The sequence below is a fragment of the Hemicordylus capensis genome, chromosome 2 (genome assembly GCF_027244095.1).
Source record: "Hemicordylus capensis ecotype Gifberg chromosome 2, rHemCap1.1.pri, whole genome shotgun sequence".
NCBI lineage: Eukaryota > Metazoa > Chordata > Lepidosauria > Squamata > Cordylidae > Hemicordylus > Hemicordylus capensis.
The window spans coordinates 366,173,649-366,192,783 of NC_069658.1; the positions used below are offsets into that span (position 1 = coordinate 366,173,649).

General features: G+C 43.0%; 1 protein-coding gene across 11 annotated transcripts in view; it reads left to right on the forward strand.

The window, feature by feature from the left end:
* Nucleotides 1-19,135, forward strand: part of HTR4 (5-hydroxytryptamine receptor 4) — a 367,266-nt gene that overhangs the window by 248,668 nt on the left and 99,463 nt on the right. For all 11 annotated transcript variants that reach the window (XM_053299683.1, XM_053299686.1, XM_053299687.1 and 8 more), the window contains 2 exons: nt 7,410-7,563; nt 15,731-16,299. In XM_053299683.1, coding sequence (XP_053155658.1) covers nt 7,410-7,563; nt 15,731-16,299 — 723 coding nt within the window. The remainder of the gene's footprint in view (nt 1-7,409; nt 7,564-15,730; nt 16,300-19,135) is intronic.

Below are 19,135 nucleotides of genomic sequence, written 5' to 3' on the forward strand. Positions count from 1 at the left end.
GTCTGCTTAGAACTCTCTCTCTTGTCCAGGACCCTTATTGAAATGGGGCTTGCAACTTTTAAGACTCTAGAGACTTCCTATATTTTTGTAGTCTTAAAAGTTGCCAAAAAAAAAATTTTTTTTTTTTGCAGTGGTCTAGTTGCTCTTTGGTGTAATTTGTGTTACCACTTTGAAAATAAAAATAAAACAATAATAGGTAAGCAACTTTTCTTAACAGGACTTTTATCAGGTTCCCTCCTACAGGGAAGGCTACTTTTCCTTATCTATCTTCCCTGACTACTAATGAACACTGAGCTTTGCTTAGTATTGAATACAGTTCAAAGCCCTTTCTCATTTTTACATAGGACCACCTGTGCAGACCTTTCAGCATATTAGCATAAATATCAGCAGGAGGGGGAATCTGTGTCATATTCAATGGTCATTAGAATGTTCCTTTGGAATTTTGCTTTCGTGCTGTTCAAATAATGACAGTTGCATCTCGGTTTGCCAAATATTTACATTTTCAAAGCTAAATAGTAGAGGTGTGCATGAATAGTATTTTGCAGTTCAATTCAACCTTGAATCGAATATCAAAAAATCAAATCATCAGATCAGAAATTGGTGAAAAAATTGTGATTTGCCCATTGGGAACAATGGGTAACTCAAATCACCCCATTGTTCCCCATGGGTAGGTCTTAGGGACACCTAGTGGTTGGGTGGTAGGGCGTGTTGGATACTACTACAAATGAGCTCACAAAAGAAACTAGTAGGTAGCACCCATCATGCTGTATCACCCAACCCACTTTGGTGTGTCAAGGACCTACCCATGGGGAACAATGGGGTGATTCAATTCCCTCATTGTTCCCTATAGGTGAAACAAGCACAGTGCACTGTGCACACATTTTGCAACCCTGCAGAACAGAAGCAGCACACAAAGTCCCTCCCTACACAGTCCAATGCATTTTGCCAAACTTAAATGTCAAAAGATGGCCAACAAAGATTCACTGACCTAGAATCCACTGCCAGCCACAGTGCTTGCACTGCATTAACATCATTGGTACAAGTTGCTCTCTCACACACAATTGTGACTCTGTCCTCACTTGCAACAGTTGCCACAGCAGCACCTTTAGCAGCTAGCAAGCATAGCTGTAAGGTCAACTACAGCAACATCTTCAGCCACATGTTGACTGAGTCAGTACATCTTGCATTGTAGATTGTAGAGCAGAGTCGTGAGTGAAGCACAAGTTACTCTCAAGGCCAGACATGGAGCTCGTCTCTTACCATGAGAAGAAGTCTTCTTTCTTCTCCTTTCTCCAGAATAAGTGTACATCCCTGCTTGACAGCCTGCCTGCCTGCCTGCCTGCCTGCCTGCCTGCCTGCCTGCCTGCCTATCTGTGTCTGGACAACACACCATGGCCTCAAATTGCTGCTGGGTCCCAGCTGACAGCCTGACACATGGGTCAATGCACCAGTCCATATCTCATAATTGACCATGAAGGTGCTGTGAGCTCATGTGTCTGTATGTGCCAACAGCACTAACTGGCAGACTGTGACACAACTGGATTTGGGGTTGGCCAGGGTGGGGTGAGCTGCCAGTGGTGTTGCTGTGGGTGAGGGTGACCATCCGACACTCACCCTTCATGGCCAGCTTGGGATAGCCTTGCCTTCAGAAAGACCAGCTGCTCCACCATGTCAGTGTCCACGTGTGCACTATAGGGAATCACAATGTCCTCAGCCATGGATAATAATAATTATTATTATAATAAATAAAAATGATATTTGTTAGCCATCCCATAGCAAATTGTTCTCTGGGTGGCTCACAACAGAGAATTAAAACATACAATAAAAACACATAACACATCAAATCATAACAAACAAACAAAAAGTTAATGGAAAATACAATACAAAGCAGCTTAAGAACTCATTTTAGAATTAGTTAAAAATCAGATCAAATCTGAAAACCAGATTTTAAAAGGTGAATAAAAAGATCTTTATCTGGTGTCTAAAAGAACAAAGTGATGAAGCCAGGTGAACCTTACTAGGGAGGCTATTCCATAAATGGGGTAAAACCACCAAAAAGACCCTCTTCCTGGTAGTGAACCACCTCATCCGTTTGGCAGGGGCACCTGGAGGAGGGCCTCCAAAGAAGATCTTAAGTTTCGGGTAGGGACATATGGGGCAAGGTGCTCTCTCAGGTAATCTGTTCCCAAGCCATTTAGGGGTTTAAAGGTTAAAACCAGCACTTTGAATTGGACCCAGAAGTGGACTGGAAGCCAGTGTAGCTGACAAAGCACTGGCATACTAGGATAAAAATGTCCAGCCCAGTTAATAATCTTGCAGTCCTATGTTGTACCAGCTGCTGTTTCTGGACCGTTTTCAAAGGCAGCCCTACATACACACATTGCAGTAATCTAAGCAGGAGGTTACCAGAGCATGAGTAACTGTGGCCAAGCTATCTCTGTCCAGGTAAGGCCGCAGTTGGCATATCAGCCAAAGCTAATAAAGGCACTCTGCCACAGAGGCCACATGAGCCTCTAGTGACAGTGCTCGATCAATGAGCAACCCCAAATTGCAACCACATCCAGAACAGGCTGAACATCGTTCACCTGGGCAGAGGAACCACCAACCAACAGTAATTCTGTCTTGTCTGGATTGAGTCACAGCTTATTCACCCTCATCCAGTCCATTACTGCATCCAACCAATTCCAATTCAGGACAGTCTGCGTCTGATGAAAAAAAGAGATACAATGGAGTGTAATCTGCATATTGATGACACCTCAAGCCAAATCTCCTGATGACCTCTGCTAGCAGTTTCATGTAGATGTCAAACAGCATAGAGGAGAGAATGGACCCTTGAGGAACCCCACCGCATAACTGCCAAGGGGTTGAGCAGTAGTGCCCCAGCACCACCTTTTGGGAATGGTCCTCGAGGTAGAATTGGAACCACCTCCAAGCAGTGCCTCCCACACCCAAATCAGACAGTCTCTCCAAAAGGATACCATGGTCAATGGTATCAAAAGCTGCTAAGAGATCCAAGAAAATTAACAGGGTTGCACTCCCCCCTCCTCTCTACATAGGTCATCCTACAGGGTGACCAAAGCAGTTTCTGTTCCAAAACCAGGCCTGAAGCCTGATTGAAATGGCTCTAGATAGTCCGTTTGCTCCAAGGGTGTCTGGAGCTGATCAGCCACGACACGCTCAAGCACCTTGCCCAGGAAGGGAATATTGGCCACAGGCCCATAGTTGTTTACACCCTCTGGGTCCAGATTGGGTTTCTTTAGGAGTGGTCAAATAACAGCTTGCTTCAATGAAGCTGGGATCACTCCCTCTCTCAATGAAGCTTTTAGAACCTGCTGGACCTAGTTAAAAATCCCCACCTTGCTAGATTTAATAAGCCATGAAAGGCAAGGGTCAAGCATGCACATGGTTGGCCAAACTTGACTAAACACCTTGTCCATATCCTCAGGGGCCAATAATTGAAAGTCCTCCAGCAAAACTAGACCAGGTTTTACTCTGGGCACCTCTCCCAATGACTCTGCATCAGCCATAGTGTCCAACTCATGGTGAATGTGAGTGACCTTACCCTCAAAGTGCTGTGCAAATGCATCACAGCATGCTACCGAGGGTTCTAATGCATCCTGCCCAGGTTCAGATTTCAAAAGGCTCCCAGCACCCGGAAGAGCCCCTCTGGACAACATTGAGAAGATGCAATGGTGAATGAAAAAAAGCATTTCTTCTGTTCCATCACTGCCACAGAGTAGGCTCAATAATGAACTCTAACCTGTGAACCCAGGGACCCCAAGTTTCCTCCACTTACCTTCCAGCCATTTCCCAGATTGCTTCATTGCCCTCATTCCTTCATTGCCTTCATTGCCCTGTGAACCCAAGGGACCCCAAGTTTTCCTCCACTTACATTCCAGCCATTTCCCAGATTGCTTCATTGCCCTCAGCTCAGGTGTATGCCAAGTTCTGCATGGACTCTGCTTTGCAGGAGAAGGCTCTTGGGATTGATTGTGTTGACTACCTGAGCCACCTCTCTATTCCAGAGAGCAACTAGATCTTTGACAGGAGCACCTGCCATATCAGCTGGAAAATCCCCCAAAGCTCTCAGGAATACATCAGAATCCATCAGTCTATGCGGAGTGGACCATTTTTATATGTCCCCCACCCTTGCAGAGAACTATAGCCACTAAGACACTAAACCCCAGAGGGAAGTGAACTGACCATGACAAGGGCATAGATGACATATCCCCCACTCCCAAATCACCATCCTCCTCTCCAGTCAAAAAAACTAGATCCATAGTTTGCCACAATTCATGTGTTGGGCCCACAACATGTTGGGACAGCCCCATGGTTGTCCTGAAGCCATGAAGTCCTGAGCTGCCTCAGCATAGATTTTGAAGTCACCCAGAACAATCATTCTGGGAGTCCTCAACACCAAATCTGAGAATGGTAACACATTGCCCCAAACTGGTTCAGCTCTGTCTCCCAGCCTGCCACTGGTTCCTGCAGGTACTGTGGCACATACTGCTGCACAGCTGGGTTGGCTCCTCCCATCTCCCTGGCAAGGCACAAAGGAACCCCTCCATGCACCACCAGGTGCAACGTTGCAGAAGTGGAACTGCCATGTCTCACTTGGCCCTGCTAGAGACACCATGCTACTGGACTAGGAAGCAGCGGTGATAGTACTGCTGATGGGGTGGATTGTGTAGTAGCAGTAGGTGCTCCAGCCTCCTCCTGCTTGTGCCCCAGCTTCCTATCCTCAGCTTACCTAACCTCTGCTACTAGGAGGTCCTACCAGCTGGTCAGGGGTGACAGCTTTCTCTTCATCCTTGGGTGTCATAGGCAGGACAAAAAATGCTGCCAGTACACCAAGGGTGTCATGAGTCATTCCATTACTCCAATCCTACACCGACCTGCCAAGGCAATTGCTTCCTCAGTGGCCAGTGTAGACTGGGGCTCACCCATCACCTTTTCGAGGAGAAGAGTGGTGGGTAAAACCTGGCTTAGTGTTGCTGTCTTGGCACATAAGACAGATGGGGCAGATGAGCACCAGTCAGACGCCCACCCACCCAATCAAAACAAAATAGAAACCCGAAAAAGGTGCCTGGCAGGCACCACACACGAGCCTACAAAACCCAAAAATTAATCCACCAGGCACAGGCAGCACACAGATAGCAGCAGCAAGAGTGGGAGCAGGGCTGAAAAATAAATAAAATAAAAATAAGCACAGTCACAGTTATTAAAGCTACTGGGGGCTGGCTACAAGCAATGAGAAAAAACAAACAAACAAGGAAATAAAATTCCAATCAGCACCCAGTTATAGCCTGGGGGCTGTTGGTACAATTTAAATGAAATTAGGGGAGGAGATCACAGCACCCCAATTATTAAAGGGGGCTGGCTACAATCAATGAGAAGGCATGCAGGCAGGCAGGCCCAGACCTCCTCCACCACTCTGCTCTCAGTGCTTTTGAAGTTTCTCTGATTATCCTCTCCTGAGGCACAAATAGCAATGGCTCTCTCTGCCTGATCGCAAGTCAATCAGAAGCCAGTGTCCGGAAACCAATCGGAAATTGAAAAACAAAGAGACAAAATGGCGCCTGCTATGCAAATCATGCAAATCAATTCACAACGAATGGGGCAATTCGATTCACCCTTGAATTATATCCTTCATTTAAAGGGGTGATTCGATTTGCAATTAATAACGGATTGAATTGCTCTACTAAATAGTCTACAACAGCCATATATAGCCATTAAGATTCCACTAGAACCCTTTTTTAAAAAACTGCAGAAGTTTACTGTGCATTGATCTTATTATATAAATGTATGTATGTTCTAAAGATACATTGATTATATTGTATAAATAACAATGCCATCAAGAGCCAGGATCTAAAGAACTATGTGATAAATTTTACATTCATGAGGGGGTTTTGGACTTTTGTTTTTAAACAAAAAGTCCCTCATTCCGCATGATAAACTGGTGGGACAAATTTTTGATTGTATCTCTTGACTGTCCACTGATATGCACACATAATTGCTCTTTCTGGAATGTCAAACATTCAAAAATACTTTCAAAATATTTATTTTTATATTCATGGCACTTTCAGTGACCTCCCATCCAGATTATTAAACTGGTCTCTGACTGCTCACCTTCAGTAATGTTACTGCATTTACTGTTTCTGGACCATTCTGTGAATACTTATTCAAGGAAACTTGAAGCCAGCTACTTCTTTCATTTCGTTCAGATTGAGCCAAATCAGAAGAGTGAGGCCAAATTAATATGACAAGGACCCAAAGTAACAGGCTACAGAAGCTTAAATTATTATTTATTTTAAATGTTTGTACCCTGTATTTTGATAAAAAAGTTAAAGGTGGAATATAATAAAGATATAAAAAACATAATAAACATGTAACAAAGATACACCACTCAAATGCACTAACCACAAGACAATTGTCGCATAACATTACCACAGCTAAATAAGAAAAAGGTCAGAGAGGTCGAATAAATTGCAATTTCAGCAGATAAAAACAATTGGGAAAGCCTGGTGAAAGAGAAATATTTTTACATGGTGCTGGCAGTGGTATCATTCTCCCTTATACCTTGAGGCCCAAATCCATGTGGGCCCCGTTCTCACGGGTCCCCATCAGCCATCCTGCTGATGTTTCTTACTTATTACTAGCCGGAGGTCACCAGAGCTGCTAAACTTAATATATATTTTCTAGGAAAGTAGTTCTATCAATTTCAGTCCAGATTGCTCTGGATTGTAGCCAGAAGCTTCGACCCTAAATAAACAATGAGGGAGGGAGGGAGGGAGAGAGAGAGAGTATATACAAGATCATAGTCAAAGGGAGGTAGATGATTTCTGGGTTTAGATGAAGATGTGGAAGGAAGATCCTGAAGGCTTTCTTCTGAATATAAAATATTACTTTATAATTTTTACCCACTCTGGATTTTTTCTCTTCTGCCAAATAAAAGATTTATATGACTATGAAAATGTGTAAAGATGGTAATTTTTTTTTCATATATTGGCTTATTAGAAAATCACTGGAAAATGATATATTCTAAGATCTTTGCTTATGAGAACAAGGATCATATTTTGTCTGAGGAACAGAAGAAAGGACAGAGAGGATTAAACTTGTGTTGGAAACTATTGTGGGCTGTAACTTGGTACAAATGTATGGCAAAGTTTCTACATTTGTCAAATTGAGATAATAACAGATGATAATAACCCACTATGCAGTATGGTTCATTAACTTCTTTTGGTCTTGTCTTTCAAGTCTCCTTTGTGCCCTGTAATAAAAGATCACTATAGAATGACATTTTAAAAGATTTGTTGTTATTAATTGGACGAACAAGCTTCTATTTAATGTGTTAAGAGTTTTAGAGATTCCCATTATAATTGATCATTTCCTCTTGTTCCTTCTTTCAGGTATTATGCTATCTGTTGCCAGCCACTGGTTTATAGGAATAAGATGACTCCTCTGCGCATTGCTCTAATGCTGGGAGGATGCTGGGTAATCCCAACATTTATTTCTTTTCTTCCTATAATGCAAGAATGGAATACAATTGGCATCAAAGACTTGGTGAGTAGATCTCAGCTGTCTGATGTGAAGTACCTGTACATTCCAAACTGACATCAAGACACATCTTATAGTGCCCCAAATTCCTCTCTTTTTAAAATAATGATAGTCCACCAAGAGGTTTATAGGGAGGGGCTATAACTCAGCAGTAGAGCATATGCTTTGTATATAGAATGTATCAGGTTCAGCCCCTGGTGTTTCCAGGAAGGGTTGGGATCCGTGCCTGAAACCCTGAAGAGCCACTGCCAGTCAGTGTAGATAATCCTGAGTTAGACGGAACTATGGTGTGTGTCAGTATAATGAAAATTTCTGTATTAAATATTTATTTGGAATTTTTCTAATAAATATTCAAGATTGCTTTTGTTTGAGGTAGGAGATCCTCTTGGAAACAAAGACTTTGTGTTTGATTATGAAAATATTTCCTGAGTAGAACCAGCAGGCTTAAGACACAAGGTTTCTGTTCAGTGTCTTAAGGCTTGATTTAAGTGGGTTCTAGTATCTTTCATTCACTGTCACGTACATCTCTTCCCTAAGACTTTGTCGGCACATTGCATAATCGTTTGACAGCAACTTTGACACCTGTAGATACAAATTTAAGATAAACTTTGTGTGAAAATATACCTAGGCAGACCATTACTTTTCATTTCTGTGTATGTGTATGTTAATCAAGATAGTTCTTTTAGGTTTTCTGTCATGACAAGCAAGATTGTCAAGCTTGTTTTTTTAAAAAAGAGAAACAAATCTGAAGATTTTAATACTGTTTTGTTCCCTTAAAAGCATTTGGGCAAGGTTGCTTTAATTGCTTTGGTTAGACCATTTATATTGCCAAGACAAATTTCCTTTCACCTCTTATGGTTGGCTGACATTCTTAAAGCTTTATCATCTTGCCTTGTAAAATCTCACATGTTTGAACCATCTGCCATTTGTTTTTACTAACATGATTCTTTGATCTATAGATGAGTCAAACATGGTGCATTTATTGTTGTGTTTTCCATTTATGGTTTACTGGCTGATGATAATAGGCCTTACTCCTCTATTCTTTTTGCTACTAGAAGTGTATGGAGTTGACTTTAGGTAACCTACCAGTATATTCTGTGGCTCTTTGGAAGTGTCATTGCTGTGAAGGCTGCTCATATGAAGGCCATTACTGGAAGGCTACACATAAAATATTAGAACTGGAAGTATCTATAAAGTAATAGTCTGGTCCCTTGCCTGAACTGAGCTATTACAGATTGATAAATGATCTTGCACACTCCATTCAAAGCTATTTATGGCTTAACAGAATGTTGCATACAAACTAGAGTTATTGCTACAAACTAGAGTAACAAAACCCCATTGGACCCTTTTGTTAGGGAAAAGCTGCTTTGGAAGGAGGTGACTTGGATCAGTGAAGGAGTACTTAATCCTTTTGGCTTCTACTTCTCTGTTGCAACTTCCTACAAGTCATTCCCTCTGCCTGAGGGTATTGTGGTCTTGAGTCAACTCCATGCACTCTGGAGTGAAGTGACTCTCCTGATTTTCCCTTTCAGCTTTCTTTTCATCATACTCCTCATTTTGGAGAAGTTTCCTCTTCTGAAATTCATAATGTCTGTGTTAGACTACCTTGGTAATTCTCTCCCCGCATGTATGCTGAATTTGATGGCACTATGGTCACTGTTCCCTAAAGGGTCAATGAAACTGACATCACGCACCAGGTCCTGGGTGCCACTCAAAATTAAGTCCAAGGTTGCCTTCTCTCTGGTTGGTTCCAAGACCAACTGCTCTAGGGCACAGTCATTTAGTGTATCTAGAAATCTGACCTCTTTGTCATGACCTGACTCTGAATTTACCCAGTCTATGTGTGGGTAATTGAAGTCACCTATTATTACTGCCCTGCCTCTCCTTGATGCCTCTCTGATTTCCCGCTGCAACTCCCAGTCACTGTCAGTGTTTTGATCCGGAGGGCGATAGCACATTCCCAGTAGCACATTCCCTTTCAGGCCTTGTATAGTCACCCACAGGGTTTCTGTGGAGGACTCCAGTCCACCTAGGTTTTCTAGCTTGTTAGATTCTATCCCTTCTTTAACATACAGTGCTACTCCACCTCCAAGGCACATCTCCCTGTCCTTTCTATAGAGTTTATATCCAGGGAGAACAGTGTCCCACTGGTTCTCACAGTTCCACCATGTTTCTGTTATGCCCACTATATCTGTTTCTGCATTAGCAACCAAGAACTCCAGCTCACCCATCTTGGCTTGGAGGCTTCTGGCATTGGCATATAGGCACCTATACACTGAATCTCTCACCTGATGTGTGCTATTTTTCTTTTGACTCTTTGACCAGCGGGCACAGGCTCCCATCTGCTCTTTATGCGGTTCTGCTCTGTCCCTTTCTGTTTTATCTGAATCCTTTGCACCTGCACACTTTAAAGGATGGCTTTTGCCAAATGGGATACTGCCCAGCTCCCATAGGCTGTTCCCCAGGCGTCATTTGAAAAGCTGCTCTGCAACCTTTTTTATTTTAGGCGCCAGCAGTCTGATTCCATCTTGGTTCAAGTGCAGCCCGTCCCTTTTGTACAGGCCTTGCTTGCCCCAAAATGTATCGCAGTGCCTAACAAATCTAAACCCCTCCTCCCGGCACCAACGTCTCATCCACGCATTGAAACCCCTCAGCTCTGCCTGTCTCACTGTACCTGCGCGTGGAACAGGTAGCATTTCTGAGAATGCGACCTTGGGGGTCCTGGACTTCAAAATGCTACCTATCAGCCTAAATTTGGCTTCCAGGACCTCCCGATTACATTTTCCCACATTGTTGGTGCCGACATGCACCATGACATCTGTCTCCTCCCCAGCACTGCCTAAGAGCCTATCCATACACTGTGTAATGTCCGCAACCTTCGCACCAGGCAGGCAAGTCACTGTGCATGCGGGTCACAAACCCATCTCTCTATACCTCTAATGATTGAATCATCCACTACAAGCCCCCCCCCAGGAGTATCCCCTGTGCAAGAGGATATGGGCTCATAATCCATGGAAGGGGTCCCTTCTAAAGGAGCATTTCCCTCTTCCTCAGACCGATGTCCTCCTTGCCCAAGACCTTCATTCTCCCTGACAGCAGAGGAGCTACCAGCCCTGGAGTGGGATGCCTCTATCATGTCCCTGAAGGTCTCGTCCACATGCCTCTCTGTCTCTCTGAGCTTCTCCAGATCCGCCACCTTGGTCTCAAGGGAATGAATTTGTTCCCTAAGAGCCAGGAGCTCCTTGCACCGATCACACACCCATGATTTCTGCCCATGGGGCAAATAGTCATACATGTGGCACTCTGTGCAATACACTGGGAAGTGCCCCTTCATAACTGGGAAGTTATGAAGACTTTCTATCTTCATACTGTTTTTCTTGGCTGTTTACAGTATTTAGAGATAGTTTATTAGAAGTAGTTTATTATCTGTTTATTATCTGTTTATTAGATAGTTTATTAGAAGGATGGGTCTCAGCTGTAATGGTCAGCTATTTAACTGTCCAACAACCTTTCTCAAGAATATGAGGGATATGAGGGAGGGATTTTCACTTACGTTCTCTTATCTACCAGGCTCCTTGTGATCACAGGGGCTTGTTCCAGGCTCCCCCGCACACTTCCTGCTAAACTCCTACATCCTGTTTGCTAACCCTGTTCGCTTTGCTCTCGGGCCTTCACCTCTTATGTAGAGAGTAGTCTTGCAACCCCTTAAAGAGAAACCAGCCCCTGAAAATCTCCCCTCTTCATGTTAGTTAGTTTGAAGGGGGAAAGGCTAGATGTTTAGAAAAGCTTGCTCCCTCCTCAGCTGTGTCTGCTCTTCACAGAGTAGTCTTACAACTGAGACACAGGATGTGAGTCAAAGGAATGTCAATGGAATGTGTGGCCTCCTCCAGCCCTAGGTGACTCCACCCCCTACAGGCAGGGACAAAGTAAAACACTGGAGTTTGCTAGCTCTAGCAACTTGTAGCCCTGGCAAATAACTACACACACACACACACACACACACACACACACACACACACACACACACGGACTTACCCCTTAAAGAGAAACCAGCTCCTGAAAATCTCCCCTCTTCCTGTTAGTTAGTTTGAAGGGGAAAACGCTAGATGTTTAGAAAAGCTTGCTCCCTCCTCAGCTGTGTCTGCTCTTCACAGAGTAGTCTTACAACTGATAGACGTCTCTTCTCCAAATTGCAGTCTCCTGAAGTAGCATTTCAGTTTTGCTAAATCCATTTAGCATTTTGTTCCATTCTTAAAGAGAACTAGTTTTCAAAAGATGATGATAGGACTACCCTAACATAGATATAGTGGTTGATATCCAGAGTAGTATTGCAAGGAGGTGACAGAAGTTGCACCCTCACAAGAAGAGGCTGCTTCTTTTCAAATAGCAGAGTGCATATGCAGGAGATGGAAGGTGATTTTTGCTGCTCTCTCCTGCCTACATAAGTACTCTTAGCCTTCCAAGAATATGCCCCGAGAGCTGCATGACCCTCAGGGACATATTTCTGGAAAGCAAAGAGCATTTATGGAGCCAAGGGAGATCAGAGAAAATTGCTCCTCATCCTTCTGAACATGTCCTCTGCAGTTTCAGGAGACTCTGTCTGTTGGGGAACAGCTTCTTGCCTTATCTTTAGACCGCAGCTCTGCATGTCAGCCAATACTTCCTAATCTGGAAAAATTAGCTCTCTAGCAAAAAAGCAATGTGACTAACAGCCTTAGACTCCCAGCTCAGTGGATCTGGTGTCCATTTAAGCTGGGAGAACTAATTGTTGAAGTACATGGTTTAAAATATGAATTTATGGTGCTCATAATGCCCAGCTGTTACTAATTGAGCACAATTTCCCTGAGACACTTGCTGCTGGCTTGAAATGTGAAATAAGATTTTGCAGAAGTGCAGTTAGTGAGTTTTCAATTGTCCCTCAACATTTCTTGATAAAACTTTTGTCTATCAAAGCTCTCTGAATAATATTAATCTTAATCAGAATATTTTTGTATATTCCCAGTAAGCCCCCTTCTAGCCCACCTGACTGTAATTGGAGCTTGGAGTGGGGCTGTGTACAGACTTTAATGGGCTGTGAGGGAAAGTATATCTAAAGAGATTCTGCTCACTTACACTCTAGTCTGCCTAAACTTCATCTCAGTTGGGTAGGGAGCTGAACAGACAAGCTCAGTAATTGCCCTCTTGCTCCCAAGATTTGGGAGCTTCCCTGTGCCAATAGCTCACAAACTGTGCAATTACCTGGAGCTCTAAAATCAGCCTTTTGGGGGCTTTTGCATAACCCAGCTCTGTGATTACTGCCCAAGATTTGGATTTAAAATAGGTGATATTTGTAGGCAATTGAAGGAAAAGTCACTAGGAAATAGGGATTATCTTTGACCATCACAAAATGAAAGCAAAACTAAAAAGGATGTGCCAACATTAGGAGTGTGGGGAGAGAACCCTAACCCTCAGAAAATAGCTGAACTTTTCCAAGAGGTCTTGGGGAAAGCTTATAAATATTAAGCTGCTTCTGAATTGAGCCATTGGGCCCATTGTTTCCTTCGGAATATGCGCACTTGGCTCTCTTTTGTGATAAAAAAAATCTCATATCTGACCTCTTTTAAAAGGGCTACAAAGACATTTATTTATCCAGGCTTTTAATTAGATTTATGGAATCCATCATTGTTTTTAAACTGTTTTAATGTTTTAAATTTGTTTTAATCTATGTTGTTTTATGGTAAACCAATCAGAGATGTGAATTTGGGGTAGTATTTAAATATGCAATAACTAACTAACTAACTCTGCCTCAACTCCGCTCCCTAAAACTAGGACATCTCACAATTTCCAGTTGGTTTTGAAAAGCTTGTGACTGAAAATAGAGTCTCTGTACAACAGTGGGGATTTTCACCCCTCATTCACATCTGTAGATAGAACTAACCTACATCCCTCTACAAATGGCCCAGCAATGGTTGTTTAAGCACATGTCCAAGTGTCCTAATTCCTGTGTGCCCTTCTGTAGATGCATGAGTGTTTCACCTCTCTCCATGGTCCTGACAGAATCCTTCTTTTCTGAGACCATGTCATTTCATAAACATTTGCTAGGCCCATGGTTGAACAGTCTTGTCTATAGAAGCAAACCTAAGTCCTTTGAGACTAGGAGTGGAATCTGCTATTTGGCCATTGATCATTTTAACTGCCTACCTTTCCAGTCAATCATATTATTATTATTATTATTATTATTATTATTATTATTATTATTATTATTATTATTTTGTTTACACAGTCAGACAGGTTTTATTGACTGGTTTGTTTTATCCAGACATCGAGTCCTTCCCAAGGACCTGGGATGGCTGAATTTTATTATCATTGTTGTTGCTGTTATTATTATAGATATCATCACAGAATATAGGCTGCTTTTTGTAATAGGCTGATGGTGATTTCTGTGGCCCCTATGGTGCTGAGGTGCTCTTCATGTTGTTTTGGAATTGCACCTAGGGCGCCAGTTACTACTGGGATTATTATTATTATTATTTATTTAGCATATGTATATACTGTCCAAAACTCATGTCTTTGGGCAGTTGACAATAAAACAGCACTGATTAAAACAAACATTAAAATATTAAAACAATTTAAAAACAATTTTGAATTCTATCATTCTAATTAAAAGCCTGGATGAATAAAAGTGTCTTAACAGCCCTTTTAGCTACCTAATGGCACAGCGGGAAATGACTTGACTAGCAAGCCAGAGATTGCTGGTTTGAATCCCTGCTGGAAGGTTCCCCAGACTATTGGAAACATCTATATCGGGCAGCTGTGATACAGGAAGATGCTGAAAGGCATCATATCATACTGTGTGGGAGGAGGCAATGGTGAACCCCTCCTGTTTTCTACCAAAGACAACCACAGGGCTCTGTGGTTGCCAGGTGTCAAAATCGACTTGATGGCACACTTTACCTTTAACAGCCCTTTTAAAAGCTGTCAGAGACAGGGAGGCTCTTATTTCAGCAGAGAACACATACCAAAGCCTCGGGTCAGCAATGGAGAAGGCAATTTATCTTTGGATCCAGAACCATTTTAGCATAATAAACATAAAAACTGTGACATAAAAACTGTTATTTTGAACTACTAGAAAGTAACATAATTTTTGTCAATTTAAGTGAATATGGAAAATAGTGCTTTGTCTTCTAAGGTTTTGGTCAAAGAAAACTCAGTATCTTTGGGAGAGGCAGTAACATTCCTATAGCCACTTTGCATATTTGTTATAGTTTGTCAGGGATACTGAGTGATTGACGAGCACAATAGCTTCCATACAGATTTCTAGAACAATTTAGCTAACATGTTGTTAAGGAAACAATTTCTCCTCCTATTATTTTTCCCCCTTTCCACTGGCTTCCTTGCCTTCTAGTGAAAGTTCTATTTTCACTTCTGTCCAGTGACATGAGAGCAATCCCTCATAATAACAGTTCTTTAAATGGATCCTTCTTAGCAGCTAGAAATTTTGCTGTCAGCAGAACATGAGGGATAGTGATAATTCTTTCCACAAGGCTCAGACCGGATTCTGTGCAAATCTTGCTTTCAGTTCATGCTCCATTAGATTTACAACCATGCAGATACTACAACTGTCAAGAATCAGATGAGTTCTTTTTCTCACCCTGCCTGTCAAAATCAGCATTCACGAGAGAATGATGGACAGGCAGAGGAATGTTCTACACAGTCAACCAGTGACAACCATTATAATAGGGTTGGTGCCACATTTCTGTAATAGGCACTCCATTGATATAACCTTTTTTCCCCCTTAGTAGCCCATCAATATTTCACTTCCTTTCTTTCCTCTGTTATCTTTCTATGTATCTCTGCCACCTCTGTAAACGAGGCACCTGCAGTATGTACCATGAGCAAACAATAAACAGATTTCTACACTGTGTAATTGTCCATTCCAAATGTGTTTGGTCACATTTCAGATTGGCGCCCCATCCCATGGCAGAACCAACAATGGATAGGTCAGTTCATAATTATCCTAGAAAAGTTGGATAACTGGACAATAAGCATTGGTTGAAAAAGTCCCAAGGTCTGTGTGATACTAATTTTCATTCTACAGGTGTGCAAATGAAGCTGAGAGAGAGTGAGAGATTAATTATCAGAGGAGGTATGATGTGCCCCTACTTGTTCTTTGCTTTTTTTTTCACTTCCCCAGATAGAGCAAAGGCAATCCAGCAACGTGACCAACTCAACTTACTGCATATTTATGGTCAACAAGCCCTATGCCATCACCTGCTCAGTGGTGGCCTTCTACATTCCATTTCTGCTAATGGTGCTAGCCTATTATCGGATATACATTACAGCCAGGGAGCATGCCCACCAAATACGAATCCTCCAGCGTGCAGGGGCACCAACAGAAGGGAGACCACACCATCCAGATCAACACAGTACACACCGTATGAAGACTGAGACTAAAGCAGCCAAGACCCTTTGTATCATTATGGGGTGTTTCTGCTTGTGCTGGGCACCCTTCTTTATCACAAACGTAATAGACCCTTTCATAAACTATAGTGTTCCTAATCAACTATGGACTGCTTTTTTGTGGCTGGGATACATCAATTCAGGACTGAATCCCTTCCTTTATGCATTCTTGAACAAGTCTTTCAGACGTGCCTTCCTCATCATCCTGTGCTGTGGTGATGAACGATACCGAAGGCCTTCCATCTTGGGACAAACGGTCCCCTGTTCCACCACCACAATAAATGGATCAACGCATGTGCTAAGGTGAGTGCTTATTGGAAACTGCACCTGTTCTGAAAGAAGTCAAAAGGATGGCAACTCTTTTTCCCCATTGTAGGGCATGGCAGGGGTGGGGGGAGTGTTCTATCAATGTATACCGCACAGGCTTGCAATTCTGTTAATTCACACAGAATAGCTGGCATATTCAGTGGGTCAGTGGTGACACATTTAATTATTTCAACACATTTAATTATTCAATTTAGATATCACAGTGCATCGGATGGCAGTTCGAAACGTTTATGCTTCTAAATTGCATTCCTAAACACACATGAGTAAAGTTGGTAGCTTTTAGAGCCTGGGATCACTTCTGAATGAAAACTGTTCATTTTTATTTATAAAAAGTGTTTTTAAACATATTGTTTCTCTAATGCTTTTATCTTTAAATTGGAAGCGAGTCTATACAGAATATAATACTCTATTAACCGATGGGACAGGTTATGCTGAAGACATTGACCTATATGGCGAAATTTACATTGACAAAATCAAACTGTCCTAAGTAACTATGTGAACATGGCATTATATAAGAGAAGGACTGTGTCCAGGGTGTATTGTAAGCTATGTCTGCCTACAGCTATTCTGAGTGGAATTTCTTATAAGAAGAAACTGTCAGTGGAGTTTCATAACGGAATTGTTTTATAGCTGCCTCCCTCATTAACACAAAGTGATACAAAGTCACAATTCAGTGACAAAGTCTTGAAGTCTTTTCAGTGGTCTTCTGTCATGAATACTTCTCCTAAGTCTTGGGTTCTCTGGCACAGGAGCTGTTAGTGATGTTTTTTCTGGTACAGAGATTGTCCATCACTTTCATCAGCCTCCTCCGTGAGGTCAGAACTGGAGGCAAGATCAAATTACTCTGCCCTAGAGAACTACACCATGCTGTCTGCATCCACGGCAGAATGCAGGTCAGCAGGGGTAAGGACCCCAAATGTCTTGGGATATAGCAGATGTTTCAGCACCTGTGACAGCATCACCCCAGGGCTCCCTGCTCCCGCTGGCAGCAGTATCCTTGGGTAGCAGCAAGGCTCCTGCTCCCAAGGGGGAAGTTGCCTGCATAATGGGTGCAGTCGGTGGACAAGCTGTCTGGTTGTCTAGAGCCTCATCTTATCACCCGGGCCATTGGGGCGACGATAGCTTTGGATGACCAACCATTCCAGGTGGTGGAGAATGCCAGCTTCGCTCTGACTGCTCCTACTGTTTGCCCCCGACTCTCATGCATCACTTTCAGCAGGCAAGTGGTGCCTTCCCTGTACCAGGCATGCAGGGAGGCCATGTCAGGGCTGCTACACACAGTACTCCTGACACCAGCGTGCACTTCATTGCGGATCTGTGGAGCAGTCCCAGTGGACTGCACCCTGCTTTTTTGTCTCTCACAGTGCACTGGTGTTCACAGCAGACATCTGCTGGTGGTGGTGTGGCCAGCTCCTCCCATGCAGTAAAGCATGGTGGAGATGCTGGACACTGAGCACATGGCAGATAAGCTGTCAGTAGCTATGAATTGCCAGCTGGGGGAATGGCTGTCCAGTCAGCCAAACCTTTGCGGGGGGTTCATGGTCACTGACAATGCTGCCAACATCACAAAGGCAGCACAGCATGGTCAGTTTGTATCCATCCATTGTGTGGCGCACACTCTGATCCTCTCTGTGCAGGATGTGCTTCTGGGCCCTTCTGGGCTGCAGCCAGGTGAGACATCCTGGCTCCAAGGTCTGGGTGCCATCCTGCTACTTCCAAGGCTGTTCCTGTGGAGAGTACCTTGTGGAGAGTACAAGATAGCACTTTACTTCCACTGGAGCAAAAAGGGTAGGCTCAGGCAGTGTCAGCTTGAGCTGGACCTCCCTGAACACCAGATCCGTCAGGATGTTCCAACCCAATGAAACTCCACCTTTCTCTTGCTCCGGAGCCTGCAGGAGCAAGAACCGGCCATCCACGTTCTGGCAAACAGGTGTGTCTTGGAAGTGTGTGAGCCATCCAACCAGGAATGGGTGCTCCTTTCCAAGGTTGTCTTGGCACTCAAGCCTTTCTTTGTTTCAGTGAACAGCTTTTGTGCCAAGACAGCAACACTAAGCCAGGTTTTACCCACTGCTCTTCTCCTCAAGAAGACAATGGGTAAGCTCCAGTCCATGCTGACCACTGAGGAGGCAATTGCCTTGATAGTTCAGCTGAGGACTGGAGCTCAGGACACCCTTGGGTAAATCAGCAGAGCATGTTTCATACTGCCTATGTTACCCAGGGATGAAGGGCAAAGCAGTCACACCTGGTCAGATGCTCAGGTGGCGGGACCCCCCTTCCCTCTTTTTGCATTTACTTACTTATTTAACATATTTGTATACCCCCAAAAAACTTGTGTCTGTAGGTGGTGTAAAACAAAAACAATACCATTTTTTTTAGTCTAAACTTTCACTCTATAGAAAATAAAAAGCATATGATCATAAAAATCTGAAATAGAAACTATATAAATCCTATTGAACATGTAGTCAATCCCGAACAAAACATATATAAACAATTAGCAATGTATATTCTACTGGGTAAAATTAAAAACCATCAAAAACATTTAAGGTTTTTGCAATCTCAGTCCCATTTTAGATTCGATGCCCTGTCATTTTCCAGACTCTGTGTGAGGTAATATTAATATTACAGTAGTATTCTTAGGAATAAGATGAATGCTTTGGTCTTGAGGAATTTTTTTAAAAAGGTATCATCTCTTCAATTAGCATCAAATCAGTAACTAATCATCTGCTGTAGGATGCATAAGCACGTCATTGTGTGAGCAAGTAGGGGAACATGGTCTCCTGCTAACAGTGCTGGGTGGTGACTCACATTTTCT